This window comes from Oncorhynchus clarkii, chromosome 18, assembly GCF_045791955.1.
Source record: "Oncorhynchus clarkii lewisi isolate Uvic-CL-2024 chromosome 18, UVic_Ocla_1.0, whole genome shotgun sequence".
NCBI lineage: Eukaryota > Metazoa > Chordata > Actinopteri > Salmoniformes > Salmonidae > Oncorhynchus > Oncorhynchus clarkii.
The window spans coordinates 43,885,188-43,904,566 of NC_092164.1; the positions used below are offsets into that span (position 1 = coordinate 43,885,188).

The window sequence follows — 19,379 nt, forward strand, 5'->3', positions numbered from 1 at the left end:
ATATTATCCTACATTCCTTTCACAATTCCACAAACTTCAAAGTCTTTCCTTTCAAATGGTACCAAGAATATGCATATCCTTGCTTCAGGTCCTGAGCTACAGGCAGTTAGATTTGGGTATGTAATTTTAGGCGAAAATTGAAAAAAAGGGGGGAATACTTAAGAGGTTTTGAAATTATGTAAAAAATTAAATCTGAGAGGTAGATCTCGGCTTGAATTTTGACTCAGAAAGTGATCTTGACTCAGAAAAGGTTGGGGACCACTGTTCTAGAGTTTTCCCTGTTAACATTATCAACCATGTTTCCCTTTTTTCTGTAGCAATTGTGATCTTATCTACGCAATATTAACCACTTTCAATGCAACATTCCGAAACAAAATTAAGTACGCAATATATTTTGTTGTAGGCAGAATGCGTTGGAGTAGGATTCTATTGCAATAACACCCATGACTCAGCCCATACTCCACACAGACCGGTGTGGCATGAACAATCAGAGCTGCAGTAGGCCTATATGCAAATAGACCATTGCCATATATGGATCTGTGCCATTTACTTATAACTGGACAGTGTTTACAGTATGAGTGGTCATAAGTAGATGCACTTGCTTTGTAATCAAAGTGGGAGCTGCACATTTTGCTCATATCCTTTGCTAGTTAGTTAGTTATTAGCCCAGTTATAGATAATTTGTAGTCAGCAGTAGGGGTGTGATTACTTCCCACAAGAGCACTACTTGGCCACAGGTAAAACTGTAACTTAAAGTGGGTACAGCCTCAGTGTTCACAGTAAACGTGTGCTGGAAGTTTTCACAACGTTTAAGTTTGCTATCAGCAGACCTGAAATTGAGTCAGTGGCAAAACAAATTAGAGGGAACATTACCCCCAACCATCCGCTCAATAAAAAAATAGTCCCACAGTTTGATCTGGACTGTGTTATATTTAGATGCCCAGTTGATCTAGATAGTGAAGATGACTAGTTAGGAAGATGGATGAATGGATGGATCGAGATTGATGGATGGGTGGGGAGTGTGGGTGGTTGGGGGTGGATGAATGGATGGATAGACAGTGTGTGTTGCTTTTATGGTTAAAGAATAGTGTGCTGTCACGGTCATTTACCAAAAACTTATGTAGCCACTATTTTTCCAATGTATAGCAATTTAAATCACACTAGCCACAGAATTCCTTTACAGTTTTGGTTACAGTAAATGGCCCATTCACAGCTCCCCATTTTCACGTCTCTGATGTCTCCGCCCCTACTCCAAGATTGACAGCCAAACAGCCTAAACCTAATCCTCACAAAGACTAAAGGGATTGGCAGGATACATTTTTCTCCGTGAGGAAAACAGTGATTTTATTTATCACTGTCTTTTTTTGTTGCGTTGTTTTCATTTTCTATTACAATATCAGCGGGGAAACCAGTATTTTCATCACGAAATTTCTCTATTACCCCATACTGTTGACGTTTACGCTTCAACAATGGAATCTATCCGCACTCAGCGACTTCAACCAGGGATAGGATTTGGAGCTGGATCGACTGGGACCCTACGGTCTTCTCTCCGGCCTGGGGTTACAATTCCAACCGCACCTCTACTGCCTCCCCCGGCCTCTTTATGTGCTTCCTCTGGGCCGCCTCCGCAGCTTCAACTGCACAGTCTTCACGGCACTATTGGGAGTGCGGGGCTCGGAACAGGGATGGCTGGATTCGGTCTATGTAATCCAGGGAACCCGGCGGTCTTGAAGGAGGCGGTGGAGGCTGTTGTTCGGAGTTTTGCGAAGCATACGCAGGGCTATGGCAGAGGTAACCTGGAAAAAATTAGTCGCAGAATGTATGTCCTCCGACTTTCCCTGGTCGTGATTGAAATGCAACTAGTCGTGGTTAAAATGTAACCCACTGTAACTGTGATTAAAATAAGAAATGGGATTAAAATAGCCTAGTAGTGCAACATGCAGATTGTGTCACCAAAACTGACCATTCAGTTTCTAACAGTAGGCAACATGAACATACCGAGTTTATTATAGCCTATATTTTTTTCATGTCTAGCCTAATGACTACAGGATACAGTTGACTACAGGATACAGTGTGTGCTCCATTTACATAGCATTTGGGCACTCCATCCGACATTTGACACTTCATGTCACCCACAATGCTTTAAACTAGGCCTAGCCAACATGTCATACTATCATCCAAAAACCCAATCAATTAAATGTGAGTAGAAAGACCTGTTAAATTTTCATTTACAGAAGTAGTATGATGTTACATACTCTTCATTCATTTTTAGTTTATGTGGACTATTATAACTGTGTTGAAAGTCAACACAATTCGGACAGCTTCATTCAGTTCAGTGTCTGTCAGTGGGTTGTTCCTTGTTGTTTACTTATAAAATAAACAGGATGTTTTTGGCTATATCCATATATGTACAAAAGTAGTGTTAATGCTCACTCGTATGTAATAACCCACTGTGCCACTTTTATCCTTTCTTAAATCCAAACCTGCATGCCAATTGAGAACACCAGACCATATTTAAAGGTAAACTCAGCAATTAGAACTTGAGATATTGACATGAGTGAGATGCAAGACTTCGCTTTCACAGTCACACACGGTATACGCCTGTGCATGGGTTCACTTCACGCCGTCACAGCGTGGTAGCCACAGGACCAAAACAGTGGTTGAGAAGTTGAGCCTCGCACTTCAACCGTCTTAGCTGTTGCGGAAATTAGCCCACTATGCCGTTTACTTTCTGCATCTGTCATATCGCTGAGTCAGCCTTTAAGACACCATGCAGAGGAACGTTAAACTATAATTTTATGTCTCCTCCAGTGAACGTTAAGCTGTGTCATTTTATGTCTCCTCCAGTGAATGTGGTGGAAGCCTTGCAAGAGTTCTGGCAGATGAAGCAGTCAAGAGGGGCAGACCTCAGGAATGGGGCGCTGGTGGTGTACGAGATGGTCCCATCAAACAACCCACCCTATGTTTGTTACGTCAGTCTTCCAGGGGGAAGCTGCTTTGGAAGTTTCCAGGTGAGCTAACCTGTGGCCGTAGGTGTTCTCAATATAGTTGTTGGCACTAAAACGTTGGTTTGCGCCTCAGGTGGCCTCACGATCACTGATTTAGAGAAAGTGCTTGAAAATTGTCTTTATTTTTACCACAACAGTACAATATAATGGTTTGACATTGCGTTGGTGTAGCTGCATGAATTTAGCCTTACTTCCTTATACGGCCATGACATTAGTGATTTATCCGGCCATACAACTCTACTCATGCACTAAAGCTCCCACCCAAATCAATTCTGCCAATCTGACCTCATTTCCTTTAGTACATTGCCCTGGATTTTCAGATCAAATGTCAATCACTGGGAGCCTCTTCTGGACTGTCATGAGAAATGTCAAGTGAGAGCAAGAGAAAAATTTGGCCTGGGTCATGTTTATTGGGGCACACTGTAGCAAAACGTTGTGCAATTGAAAACAATGTTTATGTAGGGTCAATGTTTGCAAACTTCTAACTGTGCACCCATATTCTGCTGGAAGCATATGACACTTAGAGCAGCAGACACTTTTATCCAAAGGGACTTAGTGTACAGTGAGTGCATACATTTTTTGTATGGGATTCCTCTGAATCACGAAAATGTGCGTTTCTTATTAGAGAAGTCCATGTAGTCCCTCCGAGTTTCAGTCCGTTTGGTGCCTTATGAACATGACCCGGATGTTGCCGGGACTTACGGCTCACACTCTTGATAAATCTGGCCTAAGTAACTAATCAAGTTAAAAGGCATCGTTGCATGTTTTACATACAGTGGGGAGAACAAGTATTTGATACACTGCCGATTTAGCAGGTTTTCCTACTTACAAAGCATGTAGAGGTCTAATTTTTATCATAGGTACACTTCAACTGTGAGAGACAGTTGCCAGACAAAATCCAGAAAATCACATTGTATGATTAAGTAATTCATTTGAATTTTATTGCATGACAAAAGTATTTGATACATCAGAAAAGCAGAACTTAATATTTGGTACAGAAACCTTTGTTTGCAATTAGAGATCATATGTTTCCTGTAGTTCTTGACCAGGTTTGCACACACTGCGGCAGGGATTTTGGCCCACTCCTCCATACAGACCTTCTCCAGATCCTTCAGGTTTCGGGGCTGTCGCTGGGCAATACAGACTTTCAGCTCCCTCCAAAGATTTTCTATTGGGTTCAGGTCTGGAGACTGGCTAGGCCACTCCAGGACCTTGAGATGCTTCTTACGGAGCCACTCCTTAGTTGCCCTGGCTGTGTGTTTCGGGTCGTTGTCATGCTGGAAGACCCAGCCACGACCCATCTTCAATGCTCTTACTGAGGGAAGGAGGTTGTTGGCCAAGATCTTGCGATACATGGCCCCATCCATCCTCCCCCCAATACGGTGCAGTCGTCCTGTCCCCTTTGCAGAAAAGCATCCCCAAAGAATGATGTTTCCACCTCCATTCTTCACGGTTGGGATGGTGTTCTTGGGGTTGTATTAATCCTTCTTCCTCCAAACACGGTGAGTGGAGTTTAGACCAAAAAGCTCTATTTTTGTCTCATCAGACCACATGACCTTCTCCCATTCCTCCTCTGGATCATCCAGATGGTCATTGGCAAACTTCAGACGGGCCTGGACATGCGCTGGCTTGAGCAAGGGGACTTTGCTTGTGCTGCAGGATTTTCATCCATGACGGCGTAGTTTGTTACTAATGGTTTTCTTTGAGACTGTGGTCCCAGCTCTCTTCAGGTCCTGCCGTGTAGTTCTGGGCTGATCCCTCACCTTCCTCATGATCATTGATGCCCAACGAGGTGAGATCTTGCATGGAGCCCCAGACCGAGGGTGGTTGACCGTCATTTGAACTTCTTCCATTTTCTAATAATTGCTGCAACAGTTGTTGCCTTCTAACCAAGCTGCTTGCCTATTGTCCTGTAGCTCATCCCAGCCTTGTGCAGGTCTACAATTTATCCCTGATGTCCTTACACAGCTCTCTGGTCTTAGCCATTGTGGAGAGATTGGAGTCTGTTTGATTGTGTGGACAGGTGTTTTTTATATGGGTAACGAGTTCAAACGGGTGCAGTTAATACAGGTAATGAGTGGAGAACAGGAGGGTTTCTTAAAGAAAAACTAACAGGTCTGTGAGAGCTGGAATTCTTACTGGTTGGTAGGTGATCAAATACTTATGTCATAACATGCAAATGAATTACTTAAATCCAGAAAATCACATTGTATGATTTTTTTGTTTTAGATTCCACCTCTCACGGTTGAAGTGTACCTATGATAAATTACAGCCCTCTACATGCGTTGTAAGTAGGAAAACCTGCAAAATCAAATACTTGTTCTCCCCACTGTAGTTTATAACTTGAGCAGAACAGTTGAAGTGTGTGTATATGTGTGTATATACAGTACCAGTCAAAAGTTTGGACACACCTACCCATTCAAAGGTTTTTATTTATTTTTACTATTTTCTACATTGTAGAATAATAGTGAAGACATCAACACTATGAAGTATCACCTATGGAATCAAGTAGTAACAAAAAAAGTGTTAAACAAATCAAAATATGTTTTATATTTGAGATTCTTCAAAGTAACAACCCTTTGCCTTGATGACAGCTTTGTACACGCTTGACATTCTCTCAACCAGCTTCACCTGGAATGCTTTTCCAACAGTCTTTTTTGATTACAACATGATTCCATATGTGTTATTTCATAGTGATGATGTTTTCACTATTATTCTACAATGTAGAAAATAGTAAAAATAAAGAAAAACCCTTGAATGAGTAGGTGCGTCCAAACTTTTGACTGGTACTGTATACATCAAGTTTTTATTATTATTGGTTGGGGGGCTTGAACACACTCACAGCTAATGGCTGAATTGCAGTATACAGAAAAAAAGAGAACTGTTAGCTGAAGAGAAAATAAATGGAGAGTGATAAGTCTCCAGCTTCAGGCTGCTCTTGGTGAATGGTATAGTATGTATACTGTGAATCCCAGATTAAAGCAGTTTGCTGCCTCCCATCAGGATTACAAACCAAGATTAAATTCAATAGCTAACCATTGGCAAATCTAAAATAATAATCCCTGGATCTGAACCTTTGCTGAGGTAAAACACACTGCCACATCAATAACTCTAGGCAGTTGGGTCCATCAAAAACATGTTAGCAAGGTGTAGGACAGCTTTCTCCAACTGATTTTCATTGGTGGACATAAGACTGTAAAAACACCAGGAAATCAACTCCAAGTTATTTTAATTTAAGAAATCTGTTCCCAAGTATTCCCACACATAATAGAGAGACGTGACCGTATGCAAATGTAAACCAGGTTTGAAATGGTTATGTTTTAGTCAAACATTATATCTGTTTAGGCTTCTTGCGGTCAATTTGCAGTCTACAAATTATTTGTAATTATGTTTCGGCCCCCCAACCATCCGCTCAAGAAGAAATCGGCCCACGGCTGAGTCTAGTTGATGATCCCTGGTGTAGGACCCTACTTGTCTTCAGGCTTAGCATTTTAAAAAAAACTTTATAAGGAAATTCAAGTTTAACTGAATTCATGATGTAGGAAACCACATTTGGCTGTTGACAAGTTCATTATCTATCTATGAATTTGTATACATAATTGCATACAGTACAAGCCATATTCCTATCTTTGCTAAATAATCCACCTTTAATGTACATTCTTATTTTTTTCAAATGTTATTTTAAATTCTAAATCATACAGTAAATATTAGACAACTTGAGCATTGTGCCTAACAGAATGTTCCATGGGAGAATGACATGTTTTGCCATTTCTTCCTCTCTTCGAATTGCCTGGCTACAATGCATACTTGGATGGGAAACTCATCTGGTGGGTGGCTCATCTGGTTGTTATTAGAGCCAAACATTGAGCTTAGAAGGAGCTGTGAAACCCCTCCCCACATTCTCCCACTCATCCCTTTTGCACAGAGCCTCTCTTACCCCTATCCTTCCTAACTCTCTTTCTTTCTTTGAGATAATAGCAATGAAGTGGAAGCATCGATATTACTTCAATGTAATTATGAAATATAAATAAGAAAAGATTAACATTTTCAAATGCATAATCTTTCAACAACAAAAAATGTCACTATTAAAATGCACTTTTAAATGACTTCCAGAAGATCCATACAATAATTTGACCTAACCATCTTCCAGATATGATATTGCATGTATCCATGTCTCACATAATGCTTTGTTCCATAGGCTACATATATTTTTTGGGGACCATTCAGAAAAGTACTAAATATGCTTTACTTTCGGCAGTTTTGTCCAACCAAGGCTGAGGCAAGACGTAGTGCTGCCAAAATCGCTCTGATGAACTCGGTTTTCAACGAGCATCCTTCTCGCCGTATCACAGATGACTTCATTGAGAAGAGTGTATGTGAGGCGCTGGCCTCCTTTAATGTGAGTGTCATTGAATGTGTTTTTCAGATAAAATGACTGACATTAACAGTAGCAGTGAGCACTGGTATTTAATATAGTCTTTACTGTAGCTCTTATTAATTAAAAGGTCACGTCCTTATGAGGGTAAGATTTTAATCTGATTGGGCTCTTAAGGAGAATAAGACTGGATGATTGGACTCTACTTGTCTTTTACAGGGAAACCGAGAAGAGGCAGACAACCCCAGAACAGGTATCGGGGCGTTTCGCTTCATGCTGGAGTCCAACAAAGGAAAGTCAATGCTGGAGTTTCAGGTAAATAGAGGATGAAGGAACGCAAAGTTGGATTACTTGTAATGATACAGTGGATGTTACTGCAATGATACTTAAGATAATGAATAGGTTGGACTGTATATGAGGCTAGTTTAGGAATGTTGCTGCCACTAACTATGGGTAATTACACAAAGCAGACCGATAACTATATTCTCATTTAGCTCTGTATTTACAGTTCATAAAGAAAACTACAAGTTATTTCTGAGTGTTTATCAAAGTTGTTTGGCTTAATCACCTCTGCTTCATGACCTATTAATCTGGTTTCCCAGGTTGAATGAAAAAACTATACAGTAGAACTTGATAAATGCAATGGTATAAAACTCATGACCACATGAACTAAAGCAGAGCATGCCAGTTTCAGAAGCAAATAGAACAATGTACAGCCATTGAACTGGGACTTGAGAACTGCAGCTCACTTAGAGTTTGTACTCCAAAGTGCACTTATCAGGAATCAACTGTAGATTTCAAGGACTAGAATATTAGACCCACTACATGAATGTGAGGGATGACCACACATGAGGGACCATCATGCGTGGAGAAGAGAATAGTAGCAGAAACCATGTATTCTCTGTGGTTCTAGGAATTGCGTATGAGAGCTTGTGGGTCCGCCAAACAAATCTGGACTGTATTGCTGGCCTCCACTCTTTCATTGTTTGTCATCCATATCCACTGATCTAATGCATGGATTGGTCTTTGCTAAACCACAGCTCATGATTTAGGGTTCTATACGTGCAAACAAATGAATGTTAGCTATAGACCTTTCTCCCTGTTAGCTTCCCCTAAAAACATCAACAAATCTTGTGACTTTGACAATAAAAACGTGCTTTCTTGCGATGACAATCAAACTTGATATTGTCCTCTCCATCAGCACAGGCACACAAAAATGCTTCTTGTCGATGCTGAACTGTGTTTTCCTTTCAGGAATTGATGACAGTCTTTCAGCTGCTGCACTGGAATGGAAGCCTGAAGGCCATGAGAGAGAGACAATGCTCTCGTCAAGTAAGAACTCATTTGGATAAGAGTACTGTTTAAAGGTCCAATGCAGTTGTTTTTATCTCAATATCAAATCATTTCTGGGTAACAATTAAGTACCTTACTCTGATTGTTTATTTTCGACCATTTTAATGTAAAGCAAAAATAGCTGTCTATATAGCTGTGGTCTGAGTGGAGAGGGGAAAACTGAAAATTAGGTTTGGAACATTCTTATTTGTCTTAACTAATTTACCGCATGGTGATGTTACCATGGAAGGCCACAATTCCCTCCCACCAAAACAGGCTGAAATGTCATGCAGTCTTTTCAAACAGCTCTTACACTTAAAGTGCATTATCCTCATTATCACAATTTTACAGTATTCCTCATAGTGTGGAAATATACACTGTGGCCCGTTTATTAGGTACACCACCCCGTTCACAAAAATGGTTCGCTCCTACAGACAGTGAGTCACGTGGCCGTGGCTTGCTATATAAAGCAGGCAGACAGGCTTTGAGCGTAGTATAATCATCGGTGCCAGGCGCGAAAGTTCCACTATCTCAGAAACGTCCTGCCTCTTGGACTTTTCACACATGACAGTGTTTAGGGTTAACCAAAAAATGTCCAGTCAGCGGCAGTTCTGTGGGCGAAAACATATCATTGATGAGAGTTCTAAGAGAATGGCAAGAATCGAACAGGCAAATAACGGCGCAGTACAAAGGTGGTCATCTCGGAACGCATCTCAGACCCCCCTTTGACTCCAAAACAGCCTGAATTCTTCAGAGCATGGAAACGTTGCTCAATTGGTATTAAGAGACCTAACATGTGCCAGGAAAACATTCCCCACACCATTACACCACCGCCACCAGCCTGTACTGTTGACACCAGGCAAGATGGGTCCATAGACTGCTTACGCCAAATCCTGACTCTGCCATTCGCATTTACGCAACAGGAACTGAGATTCATCGGACCAAGCTATGTTTTTCCACTCCTCAGTGTTGGTGATCGTGTGCTCACTGGAGCTGCTTCATTTTGTTTTTAGCTGATAGGAATGGAACATGGTGTGGTTGTCTGCTGCAATAGACCATCTGTGACAAGGACCAACGAGTTGTGAGTTCTGAGATGCCGTTCTGCACACCGCTGTTCTAATGTGCCGTTATTTTCCTGTGTGTGGCCCACCTGTTACCTTGCACTATTCTTGCCATCCTCCTTCGACCTCTGATCAACGAGCTGTTTTCACCCACAGGACTGCCGCTGACTGGATGTTTTTGTTTGTCGCAAAATTCTCAGTAAAACCTAGACACTGTCGTGCGTGAAAAGCCCAGGAGGCCGGACGTTTCAGAGATACTGTCTGCCTGCTTCATATAGCAAGCCACAGCCACGTGACTCACTGTCTGTAGAAGCTAACAATTTTGGTGAACGGGGTGGTGTACCTAGTAAACTCGCCACTGACTGTACATCATCAGTCACAGGCTTCATTAAGAAATGTGTTGATGAGGATGTACCCACAATAACAATCCGGACATACCACAACCAAAAACCCTAGATGAACAGAGATATCCGTTAAGTGCTAACAGCCCGTACTGCAGCATTCAATGTCCGCAGAATGAACCACAATGACTTGGTGATGCGCAATGTGGACAAGGCAAGTAGGTACGAGCTCCGCAAATCCATTAGGGACGATAAAAGACAGTAGAGATGCAAACTTGAATTTATGTTTGACAACTGAGATTCATGTCGCATGTGGCAAGGACTACAGAATATCACAGACTACAAAGGAAAATCCAGCTGTAGTGCCCATCGAAGCCTCCATCCCAGACAAGCTTAACACATTCTATGCTCACTTCGAGGCAGACAATACTGAGCCATCCAGGAAGACTCTCGCACATGGTCGTCCGGAGCAGCTTTCGCTCTCCAAGGCTGATGTGAGGAAAACTCTTGAGTGAATACTCACAAATTCGCTGGACCAGATAGCTTCCCTGGCCGCATCCTCAGATGTGTGCTGACCAGTTGCCGGGCATCTTCTCAGACATATTTAACCTGACTCTGTCCCAGGCTGTAGTCCACCACCACCGTCCCAGTGCCCAAGGAGACCACCACCGTCCCAGTGCCCAAGGTGACATGCCCAAATGAGAAACGCCACGTACCGCTCACCTCGGGCATTATAAAGTGCTTCAAGAATCTGGTCATGGCCCACACATCCTCTGCAGCTGGATCGTGGCAGGCCACAGGCTGTGAGGATGGGCAACAACATCTCCTCCACACTGACTCTTAACTCAAATGGTACAGCCAACATTGTATCTCAGTTCAACATACAGAAAGTACAGAATGGGGGTGAAACTCACTAAAGATAATGAGTAACATGGTCTGATTTACACTCTGGCTTGAGTTAGGATGGAATGTCATGCTGAAGGATCTCTAAACCACATTGTGTGGGCTGAATAAATGCCTATGGAGGTATTCCGTTCCAGGCAGAGTCGTGTGACCTCAACGTTTGTGTGCAGACCTCATTATCTCATGCATCTTACTGAACATACAGAAACAACTTTTAAAGTGTCAACTACAGTACGAGCCTTGATCAGTTTGACAAAAGTTTGCATTTTTCTTTCTGATCTCAAAAATAAAAAATATTCACACAACTTTTTATTTATTTAACCTTTTATTTAACTAGGCAAGTCAGTTAAGAGCAAATTCTTATTTACAGACAATAATTAATAATCCCTCACCCTTCATGTTTGCTAATATAAAAATGGCAGCTTTCTGACATCGTATTTGCAGTATGAGGGTCAATTCAGGCAACTTCCAATATATTAATTAGAGGTCGACCGATTAATCGGAATTGCCGTTTTAATTAGTTTTGATAACAATCGGAAATCGGTATTTTTGGACATATATATATTTTACACCTTTATTTAATAGTTATTTAACTAGGCAAGTCCGTTAAGAACACATTCTTATTTCCAATGACAGCCTAGGAACGGTGGGTTAACTGCCTCGTTCAGGGGCAGAACGACAGATCTTCACCTTGTCAGCTCGGGGGATCCAATCTTGCAACCGTACAGTTAACTAGTCCAACGCTCTAACCACCTGCCTCTCATTGCACTCCACGAGGAGACTACCTGTTACGCAAATGCAGTAAGGTAAGTTGCTAGCTAGCATTAAACTTATCTTATAAAAAACAATCAATCAATCATAATCACTAGTTAACTACACATGGTTGATGATATTACTAGTTTATCTAGCGTGTCCTGCGTTGCAAATAATCTGACTGTGCATACAAGCATACAAGTATCTGACTGAGCGGTGGTAGGCAGCAGCAGGCTCGTAAGCATTCATTCAAACAGCACTTTCGTGCGTTTGTCAGCAGCTCTTCGCAATGCTTCAAGCGTTAGGCTTGAAGTCATAAACAGCTCATCAACTCCCGAGATGAGGCTGGTGTAACCGATGTGAAATGGCTAGCTAGTTAGTGGGGTGCACGCTAATAGCATTTCAAACATCACTCGCTCTGAGTCTTGGAGTAGTTGTTCCCCTTGCTCTGCATGGGTAACGTTGCTTCGAGGGTGGCGTTGTCATTGTGTTCCTGGTTCGAGCCCAGGGAGGAGCGAGGAGAGGGATGGAAGCTATACTGTTACACTGGCAATACTAAAGTGCCTATAAGAACATCCAATAGTCAAAGGTTAATGACATACAAATGGTATAGAGGGAAATAGTCCTATAATAACTACAATCTAAAACCTCTTACCTGGGAATATTGAAGACTCATGTTAAAAGGAACCACCAGCTTTCATATGTTATGTTCTGAGCAAGGAACTGAAACGTGAGCTTTCTTACATGGCACATATTGCACTTTTACTTTCTTTTCCAACACTTTGTTTTTGCATTATTTAAACCAAATTGAACATGTTTCATTATTTACGAAATTGATTTTTATGTATTATATTAAGTTCAAATACGTGTTAATTCAGTATTGTTGTAATTGTCATTATTACAAATAAAAAATAAAAATTGTCCGATTAATCGGTATCGGCTTTTTTGGTCCTCCCATAATCGGTATTGGCATTGAAAATTCATAATCGGTCGACCTCTAGTATTAATTCACCTAAATAATCACATTTGTGCCTCAACCCTGGCTTTTGCAAATCTACTCCATTCAGATCTGAAGTCTAAGAGGAAGAGCAGCCAGCAACTCCATGATTTGGATAGATACGTCTCAGTTGTATTGTGTTTTTCTAGGGTTACAGAGTGCTCTCGCCTTGTGTGTCCCTTGACTGATTAGGTATTCTCTTTGGTCTGGTCTTATGCCTTTCATCTCAGTGGTTAAGGAGAGGAGCTGAGCCACTGGAGTAATTAGCGCTTCCAGATGTCTCACATTCCTCATGTGAATTGATGTTATTGCTGGCCATGCAGCTTGCTTATTGTGCACAAAATTTGTGATTCCAGGTCATTTCATGTCCAGGCATTTCTGGATCATTTAACATCATCTGGAACTAAATCAAACCTGCACTGCTAGGAAACCAGTACTGTTGAAAAATAATGATTTAATGGAGCACTTCCTACCCAGCTAGCCTGAATTTCTAATGATCTAGGCCACATATGTCAGAGTCAAGGCCCGCGGGCCACATCCGGCCCGCAAGAAGGTTTTTTACGGCCCCTGGGATGATCTTGATTTATTATTAGAACCGGCCCGCAGCAAGCCGGCAGCCCGCAGATCTTTTACACGCACCAATACTACATTTCCCACAATGCAAAGGTGACGCACCGAGCAGTAGGCTGCTTCATTTCAATATTTATTGGCACAGCAGTCGTCAGCATCACAGTAAAATTAACTTTCAGATACCCATCAAAAATGGCAAAACGGAAGGTGGATACTGAGAACCGGGGGTTTCAAACAAGGTGGGAGTCGGAGTATATGTTCACGAAGGTAGCTGGAAAACCTGTGTGTCTTCTGTGTGGAGAAAGTGTGGCGGTACTGAAAGAGTATAATCTGAGACGACATTATGAAACGAAACACGCGGACAAAAACAAGAATATGGACATGGAACAAAGGCTACAAAAGGCAGAGGAATTAAAACGAGGCCTCAAATCTCGACAGGCTCTGTTCAAAAAAGCCAAATCACAAGGCCAGGCTGCTGTCAAGGCCAGTTTTATTTTGGCAGAAGAGATCGCTAAATCAGCCCGGCCATTTACGGAGGGGGATTTCATCAAAAACTGCATGATTAAAGTTTGTGACGAAGTTTGCCCAGAAAAAAGGCAACTCTTTTTAAATGTGAGTCTGAGCAGAAACACCATTGCCGAGAGAGTAGACCAGTTGTCCATCAATCTAAAAGAGCAGCTTGTGAAAAAGGGAAAAGATTTTATTGCATATTCCTTGGCTGTGGATGAGAGCACCGACATTTCTGACATTGCCCAGTTGTCAATTTTCATCCGCGGAGTGGACTCCAACCTAAGCGTGACAGAGGAGTTTTTGGCTTTACGTCCTATGCATGGCACAACTACGGGGCATGATTTGTATGAAGAGGTGTCAAGATGTGTAAATGAGATGGAGCTGCCTTGGGAAAAACTCGTGGGTTTGACAACCGACGGAGCACCTGCGATGTGTGGACACAGGAGCGGACTGGTGGCGAAGATACGGGAAAAGATGCAAGAGGAAAACGCGACAGGTGAGCTGACAGCTTATCATTGTATCATACACCAGGAAGCGTTGTGCGGTAAAGCCTTGAAAATGGAGCATGTAATGAGCATCATCACGCGCACAGTTAACTTTATCAGAGCCAAAGGTTTGAATCACCGCCAGTTCAAGGCATTTCTGACGGAGTTAGAAACGGAGCATGGTGATTTGCCTTATCACACAGAGGTGCGATGGCTAAGCCAGGGAAAGGTGCTTCAAAGATGTTTCGAGCTTCGTGAGGAGATTTGTCTGTTCTTGGACAGCAAAGGGAAAGACACAACACAACTCCGAGACGAAATGTTTCTGTGTGAAATGGCTTTTCTGTGTGACATTACGAGTCATCTGAATGCAATAAACTTGCAGCTGCAGGGTCGGGATCGTGTCATCTCTGATATGTACAGTACAGTGAAGGCATTTAAAACCAAACTGACTCTGTGGGAGACGCAGATGCGGAAAGAAAATTTGAGCCACTTTCCCAGCTGCCAGACCATGAAAGAGAAGCTCTCTACCAGTGCGTTCCCGAGCACACAGTTGGCTGATAAAATAGGTATGCTTGCCGCTGACTTTCGACGCCGATTTGCTGACTTTGAAGCACAAAAAAGCAGGTTGGAACTGCTCGGTAACCCATTTGCTGTTGACGTGGAAAGCTCACCACCAAACCTCCAAATGGAGTTGATTGACCTCCAATGCAATGATGCACTGAGGGCAAAATATGCGGCAGTGGGTGCTGCGGAGTTCGCCCGTTTCCTCCCCGGCACAATGCCCCAGCTGCGCATCCAGGCTGCTCAAACGTTGTCTATGTTTGGCAGCACATACCTGTGTGAACAACTGTTTTCTTTGATGAACCTGAACAAAACATCACACAGAAGTCGACTTACTGCTGAACACCTCCACTCAATTCTGAGGATTTCTTCAGCTCAGAGCCTTACCCCGAACATTGATGAACTTGTGGAAAAGATGGGACACCACCAAGTATCACCCTCAACCTCAAACAAGTGAACATTACTGTGCAATCACATATTTAGAGTTTTTACTCAGTTCAAGTTTAAAAGTTAAAATTTAATATTTGTTTTCACTGCATGTTACTTCTCCTTAAACAAAGTGTTGTTTTTGATTAATAGATTTTTGCACTTTATTTTTTTGTATTTCAATCCAATTATATTTTAAAAATATTTCAGTTGAGTGGATGATAGAAAATTGCTATTATTGTTTTTTCTTTGAAGTAAATTTAGCCCACTTTTGCTAAAATAGAAAATATAGTCTACTGATGGTGCCTTGAATACCGGTTTCTTTCATTTAATGTTCATGTTATGGGGATATTTATATAAAGGAAATTTGTCTTTTGTGTCTGTTGAAAATTAAAGATTACTGACAGAGCCATAAGAAAATATTGCTTTATTTATCTGATCATATTGTAATATATTTGTTAGGTTTTCAGTAGGTTCAATTAGGTTCACTAGACTATATGCGTCATTTAAAAATTTTTCAATGAACATTCGAACAGTCCGGCCCTCGTCTTGTAGCTGATTTTTTTATTTGGCCCTCCGTCCATTTGACTTTGACACCCCTGATCTAGGCCGTGGTGTGAAGAAGGTCCATTTCAGCCAAACAAATGTTTGATTTTGCTTTCCCCTAACAGGAAGTGCTGGCTCACTACTCCCATCGGGCGCTGGATGATGACATGCGTACCCAAATGGCTGCTGATTGGGTGAACCGGGAGCAAGGCTTGGCTAGCACCATCGCCCAGGAGGTGGCGGCAACAGATCAAGAACTTGAGGAGGCCAGGCTGGCCGGTCAGGAGCTGCGCTTCCACAAGGAAAAGAAGGACATCCTGATGCTGGCTGTTGGCCAACTGGGTGCAGCCAACAATGCCACCCTGCCTTCAACCTGCTAGGTATACGCTGGATTACAACCCCATAACTAGATTCATTTCTATCTTCCCACATTGACTTCCCCCTCGTGATTCTCAAAAGTCTCCATAAGTGTGGAAAAAGTTCTAGTAACTCTGCATAGCTACCACTATATGGCTTTTACTTATTCAGTCCGACAGATCTGCCCGTTCGGAGTCAAGGGCAGATGGAAGGAAGTTGGTTTGGAATCTGGCTTTAGATGGAACAGTGGCCAATACCATTGATTTGATAGAGGCTAACAAGGCAGCCATTTAGGAGCTTTGAATTATAAACAGTAAGTGTTTTTCCAGCCAGTGCTAACACACCTGATTCAGCTAATGAAAGTCTTGACAATAAGTTGATTAGTTGAATCAGAAATGTTAGCGCTGGTTTAGACACAAGTCTTGCACATGCTATGGGTCTTCGAGACCACGACTGAAGAATTGTTACATAAAAGTTTAAGTAATTGAGGTCATTTTGTGCTGCCAAATTGTTCAGTTTGTGAAATTCACATGGAATAATGAACTGTTACCATTCTTCTCATTCCCTTTCTATACTTGTAGACAACTCTACCACATGGGTGGAATTAAATCCCAGGACCTGCCTTTGCTAATGATTGTACATGGCATCATCTCAAGGATATTGTCACAGAAATATCTTACACACCAAAATAGACCAATGTCTGTCACGTAAATCTAGCTCACTAGATTTTCTGAAAGTTATTTGAATATTACAGAATTTACGCACATACAGTTGAAGTCGGAAGTTTACATACACCTTAGCCAAATACATTTAAACTCAGTTTTTCACAATTCCTCACATTTAATCCTAGTAAAAATTCCCTGTCTTAGGTCAGTTAGGATCACCACTTTATTTTAAGAATGTGAAATGTCAGAATAATAGTAGAGAGAATGATTTATTTCAGCTTTTATTTCTTTCTTCACATTCCCAGTGGGTCAGAAGTTTACATACACTCAATTAGTATTTGGTAGCATTGCCTTTAATTGTTTAACTTGGGTCAAACATTTGTAGTAGCCTTCCACAAGCTACCCACAATAATATGGGTGAATGTTGGCCCATTTCTCCTGACAGAGCTGGTGTAACTGAGTCAGGTTTGTAGGCCTCCTTGCTCGCACACAATTTTTCAGTTCTGTCCACAAATGTTCTATAGGATTGAGGTCAGGGCTTTGTGATGGCCACTCCAATATTTGACTTTGTTGTCCTTAAGCCATTTTTTCACAACTTTGGAAGTATGCGTGGGGTCATTGTCGATTTGGAAGATCCATTTGCGATCAAGCTTTAACTTCCTGGCTGATGTCTTGAGATGTTGCTCCATTATATCCACATAATTGTCCATCCTCATGAAGCCATCTATTTTGTGAATTGCACCAGTTCCTTCTGCAGCAAAGCACCCCCACAACATGATGCTGCCACCCCCGTGCTTCACGGTTGGGATGGTGTTCTTCGGCTTGCAAGCCTCCCCCTTTTTCTTCCAAACATAATGATGTTCATTATGGCCAAACAGTTCTATTTTTGTTTCATCAGACATCAGAGGACATTTCTCCAAAAAGTACGATCTTTGTCCCCATGTGCAGTTGCAAACCGTAGTCTGGCTTTTTTAATGGCAGTTTTGGAGCAGTGGCTTCTTCCTTGCTGAGCGGCCTTTCAGGTTATGTCGATATAGCACTCGTTTTACTGTGGATATAGATACTTTTGTGTCCGTTTCCTCCAGCATCTTCCCAAGGTCCTTTGCTGTTGTTCTGGGATTGATTTGCATTTTCCTCACCAAAGTACGTTCATTTCTAGGAGACAACGCATCTCCTTCCTGACTGGAATGACGGCTACGTGGTCCCATGGTGTTTATACTTGCGTTCTATTGTTTGTACAGATGAACGTGGTACTTTCAGGCATTTCGAAATTGCTCCCAAGGATGCTGCAGACTTGTGGAGGTCTCCAATTGTCAATTAGCCTATCAGAAGCTTCTAAACCCTTGAAATCATTTTCTGGAATTTTCCAAGCTGTTTAAAGGCACAGTCAACTTAGTGTATGTAAACATCTGACCAACTGGAATTGTGATACAGTGAATTATATGTGACATCGTCTGTCTGTAAAGAATTGTTGGAAAAATGACTTATGTCGTGCACAAAGTCCTAACCGACTTGCCAAAACTATAGTATGTTAACAAGAAATTTGTTGGAGTGGTTGTAAAATGACTCCATTTTAATGACTCCAAACTAAGTGTTTGTAAACTTCTGACTTCAACTGTGTATATATATATATATATATATATATATATATATAATTTTTTTTTTTAAAACAGTTTCATAATATATATATATATATATATATATATATATATATATATATATATATATATATATATATATATATATATATATATATATATATATATATATATATTTAAAACAGTTTCATAATATATATATATATATATATATATATATATATATTTAAAACAGTTTCATAATATATATTATATGTGTATATATATATATATATTATATGTATATATTATATGTGTATATATATATATATATATATATATATATATATATATATATATATATATATATATATATATATATATATATATATATATATATTATATGTGTGTGTATGAATAGCTATTACATTACTGATCTTATATACAGATTTTGGATCTTACTTTGATCACTCTTTTGTTGCTAAGAATTTCCCTGCATTGCAAAAAATGCAGATGAGCTTTGTGATTTATATAAATTCAAACTAACACACGGTTATATTAATAGCATTGCACTTTTCATACTTTTGGCCAGATAATAGCCGAACCACTGATCAAGAATATTATGGACAAAATGTTAATATCTTGTTGCTGCAGGATTGTTTTGCTGTGAACATACAGGTCAAATTAAGATCCTATATCTGTAGAGTATCTTAAGTGATAGCCAGCCTTATTTGCAAAGAAAGAACCGCTTCACAGATTCAAACTGAATTGCCTTGTTTTACTTTGTTAGAATGGATCATTCACAAGAATGTCAGTTATCCAGCAGTGTTGGAAAAACTGCTCTTAATGCAGCTTAATCGTTCAGCGTTATCATTCATTTTAAACTCTATTATTTGGCTAACACTTAAAGTA

At 40.9% G+C, this 19,379-nt stretch overlaps 1 protein-coding gene across 1 annotated transcript; it reads left to right on the forward strand.

Annotated features, from left to right (window-relative positions):
* The first annotated feature begins 1,325 nt into the window (after positions 1-1,325).
* LOC139372654 (LIX1-like protein) lies at positions 1,326-18,503 on the forward strand. Its single transcript, XM_071112431.1, has 7 exons — positions 1,326-1,791; positions 2,848-3,011; positions 7,267-7,407; positions 7,603-7,698; positions 8,638-8,715; positions 15,994-16,248; positions 16,807-18,503. The coding sequence occupies exons 1-6, from the start codon at positions 1,470-1,472 to the stop codon at positions 16,246-16,248; spliced, it is 1,056 nt and encodes a 351-aa protein (XP_070968532.1). The 5' UTR covers positions 1,326-1,469; the 3' UTR covers positions 16,807-18,503.
* Positions 18,504-19,379: the final 876 nt, after the last annotated feature.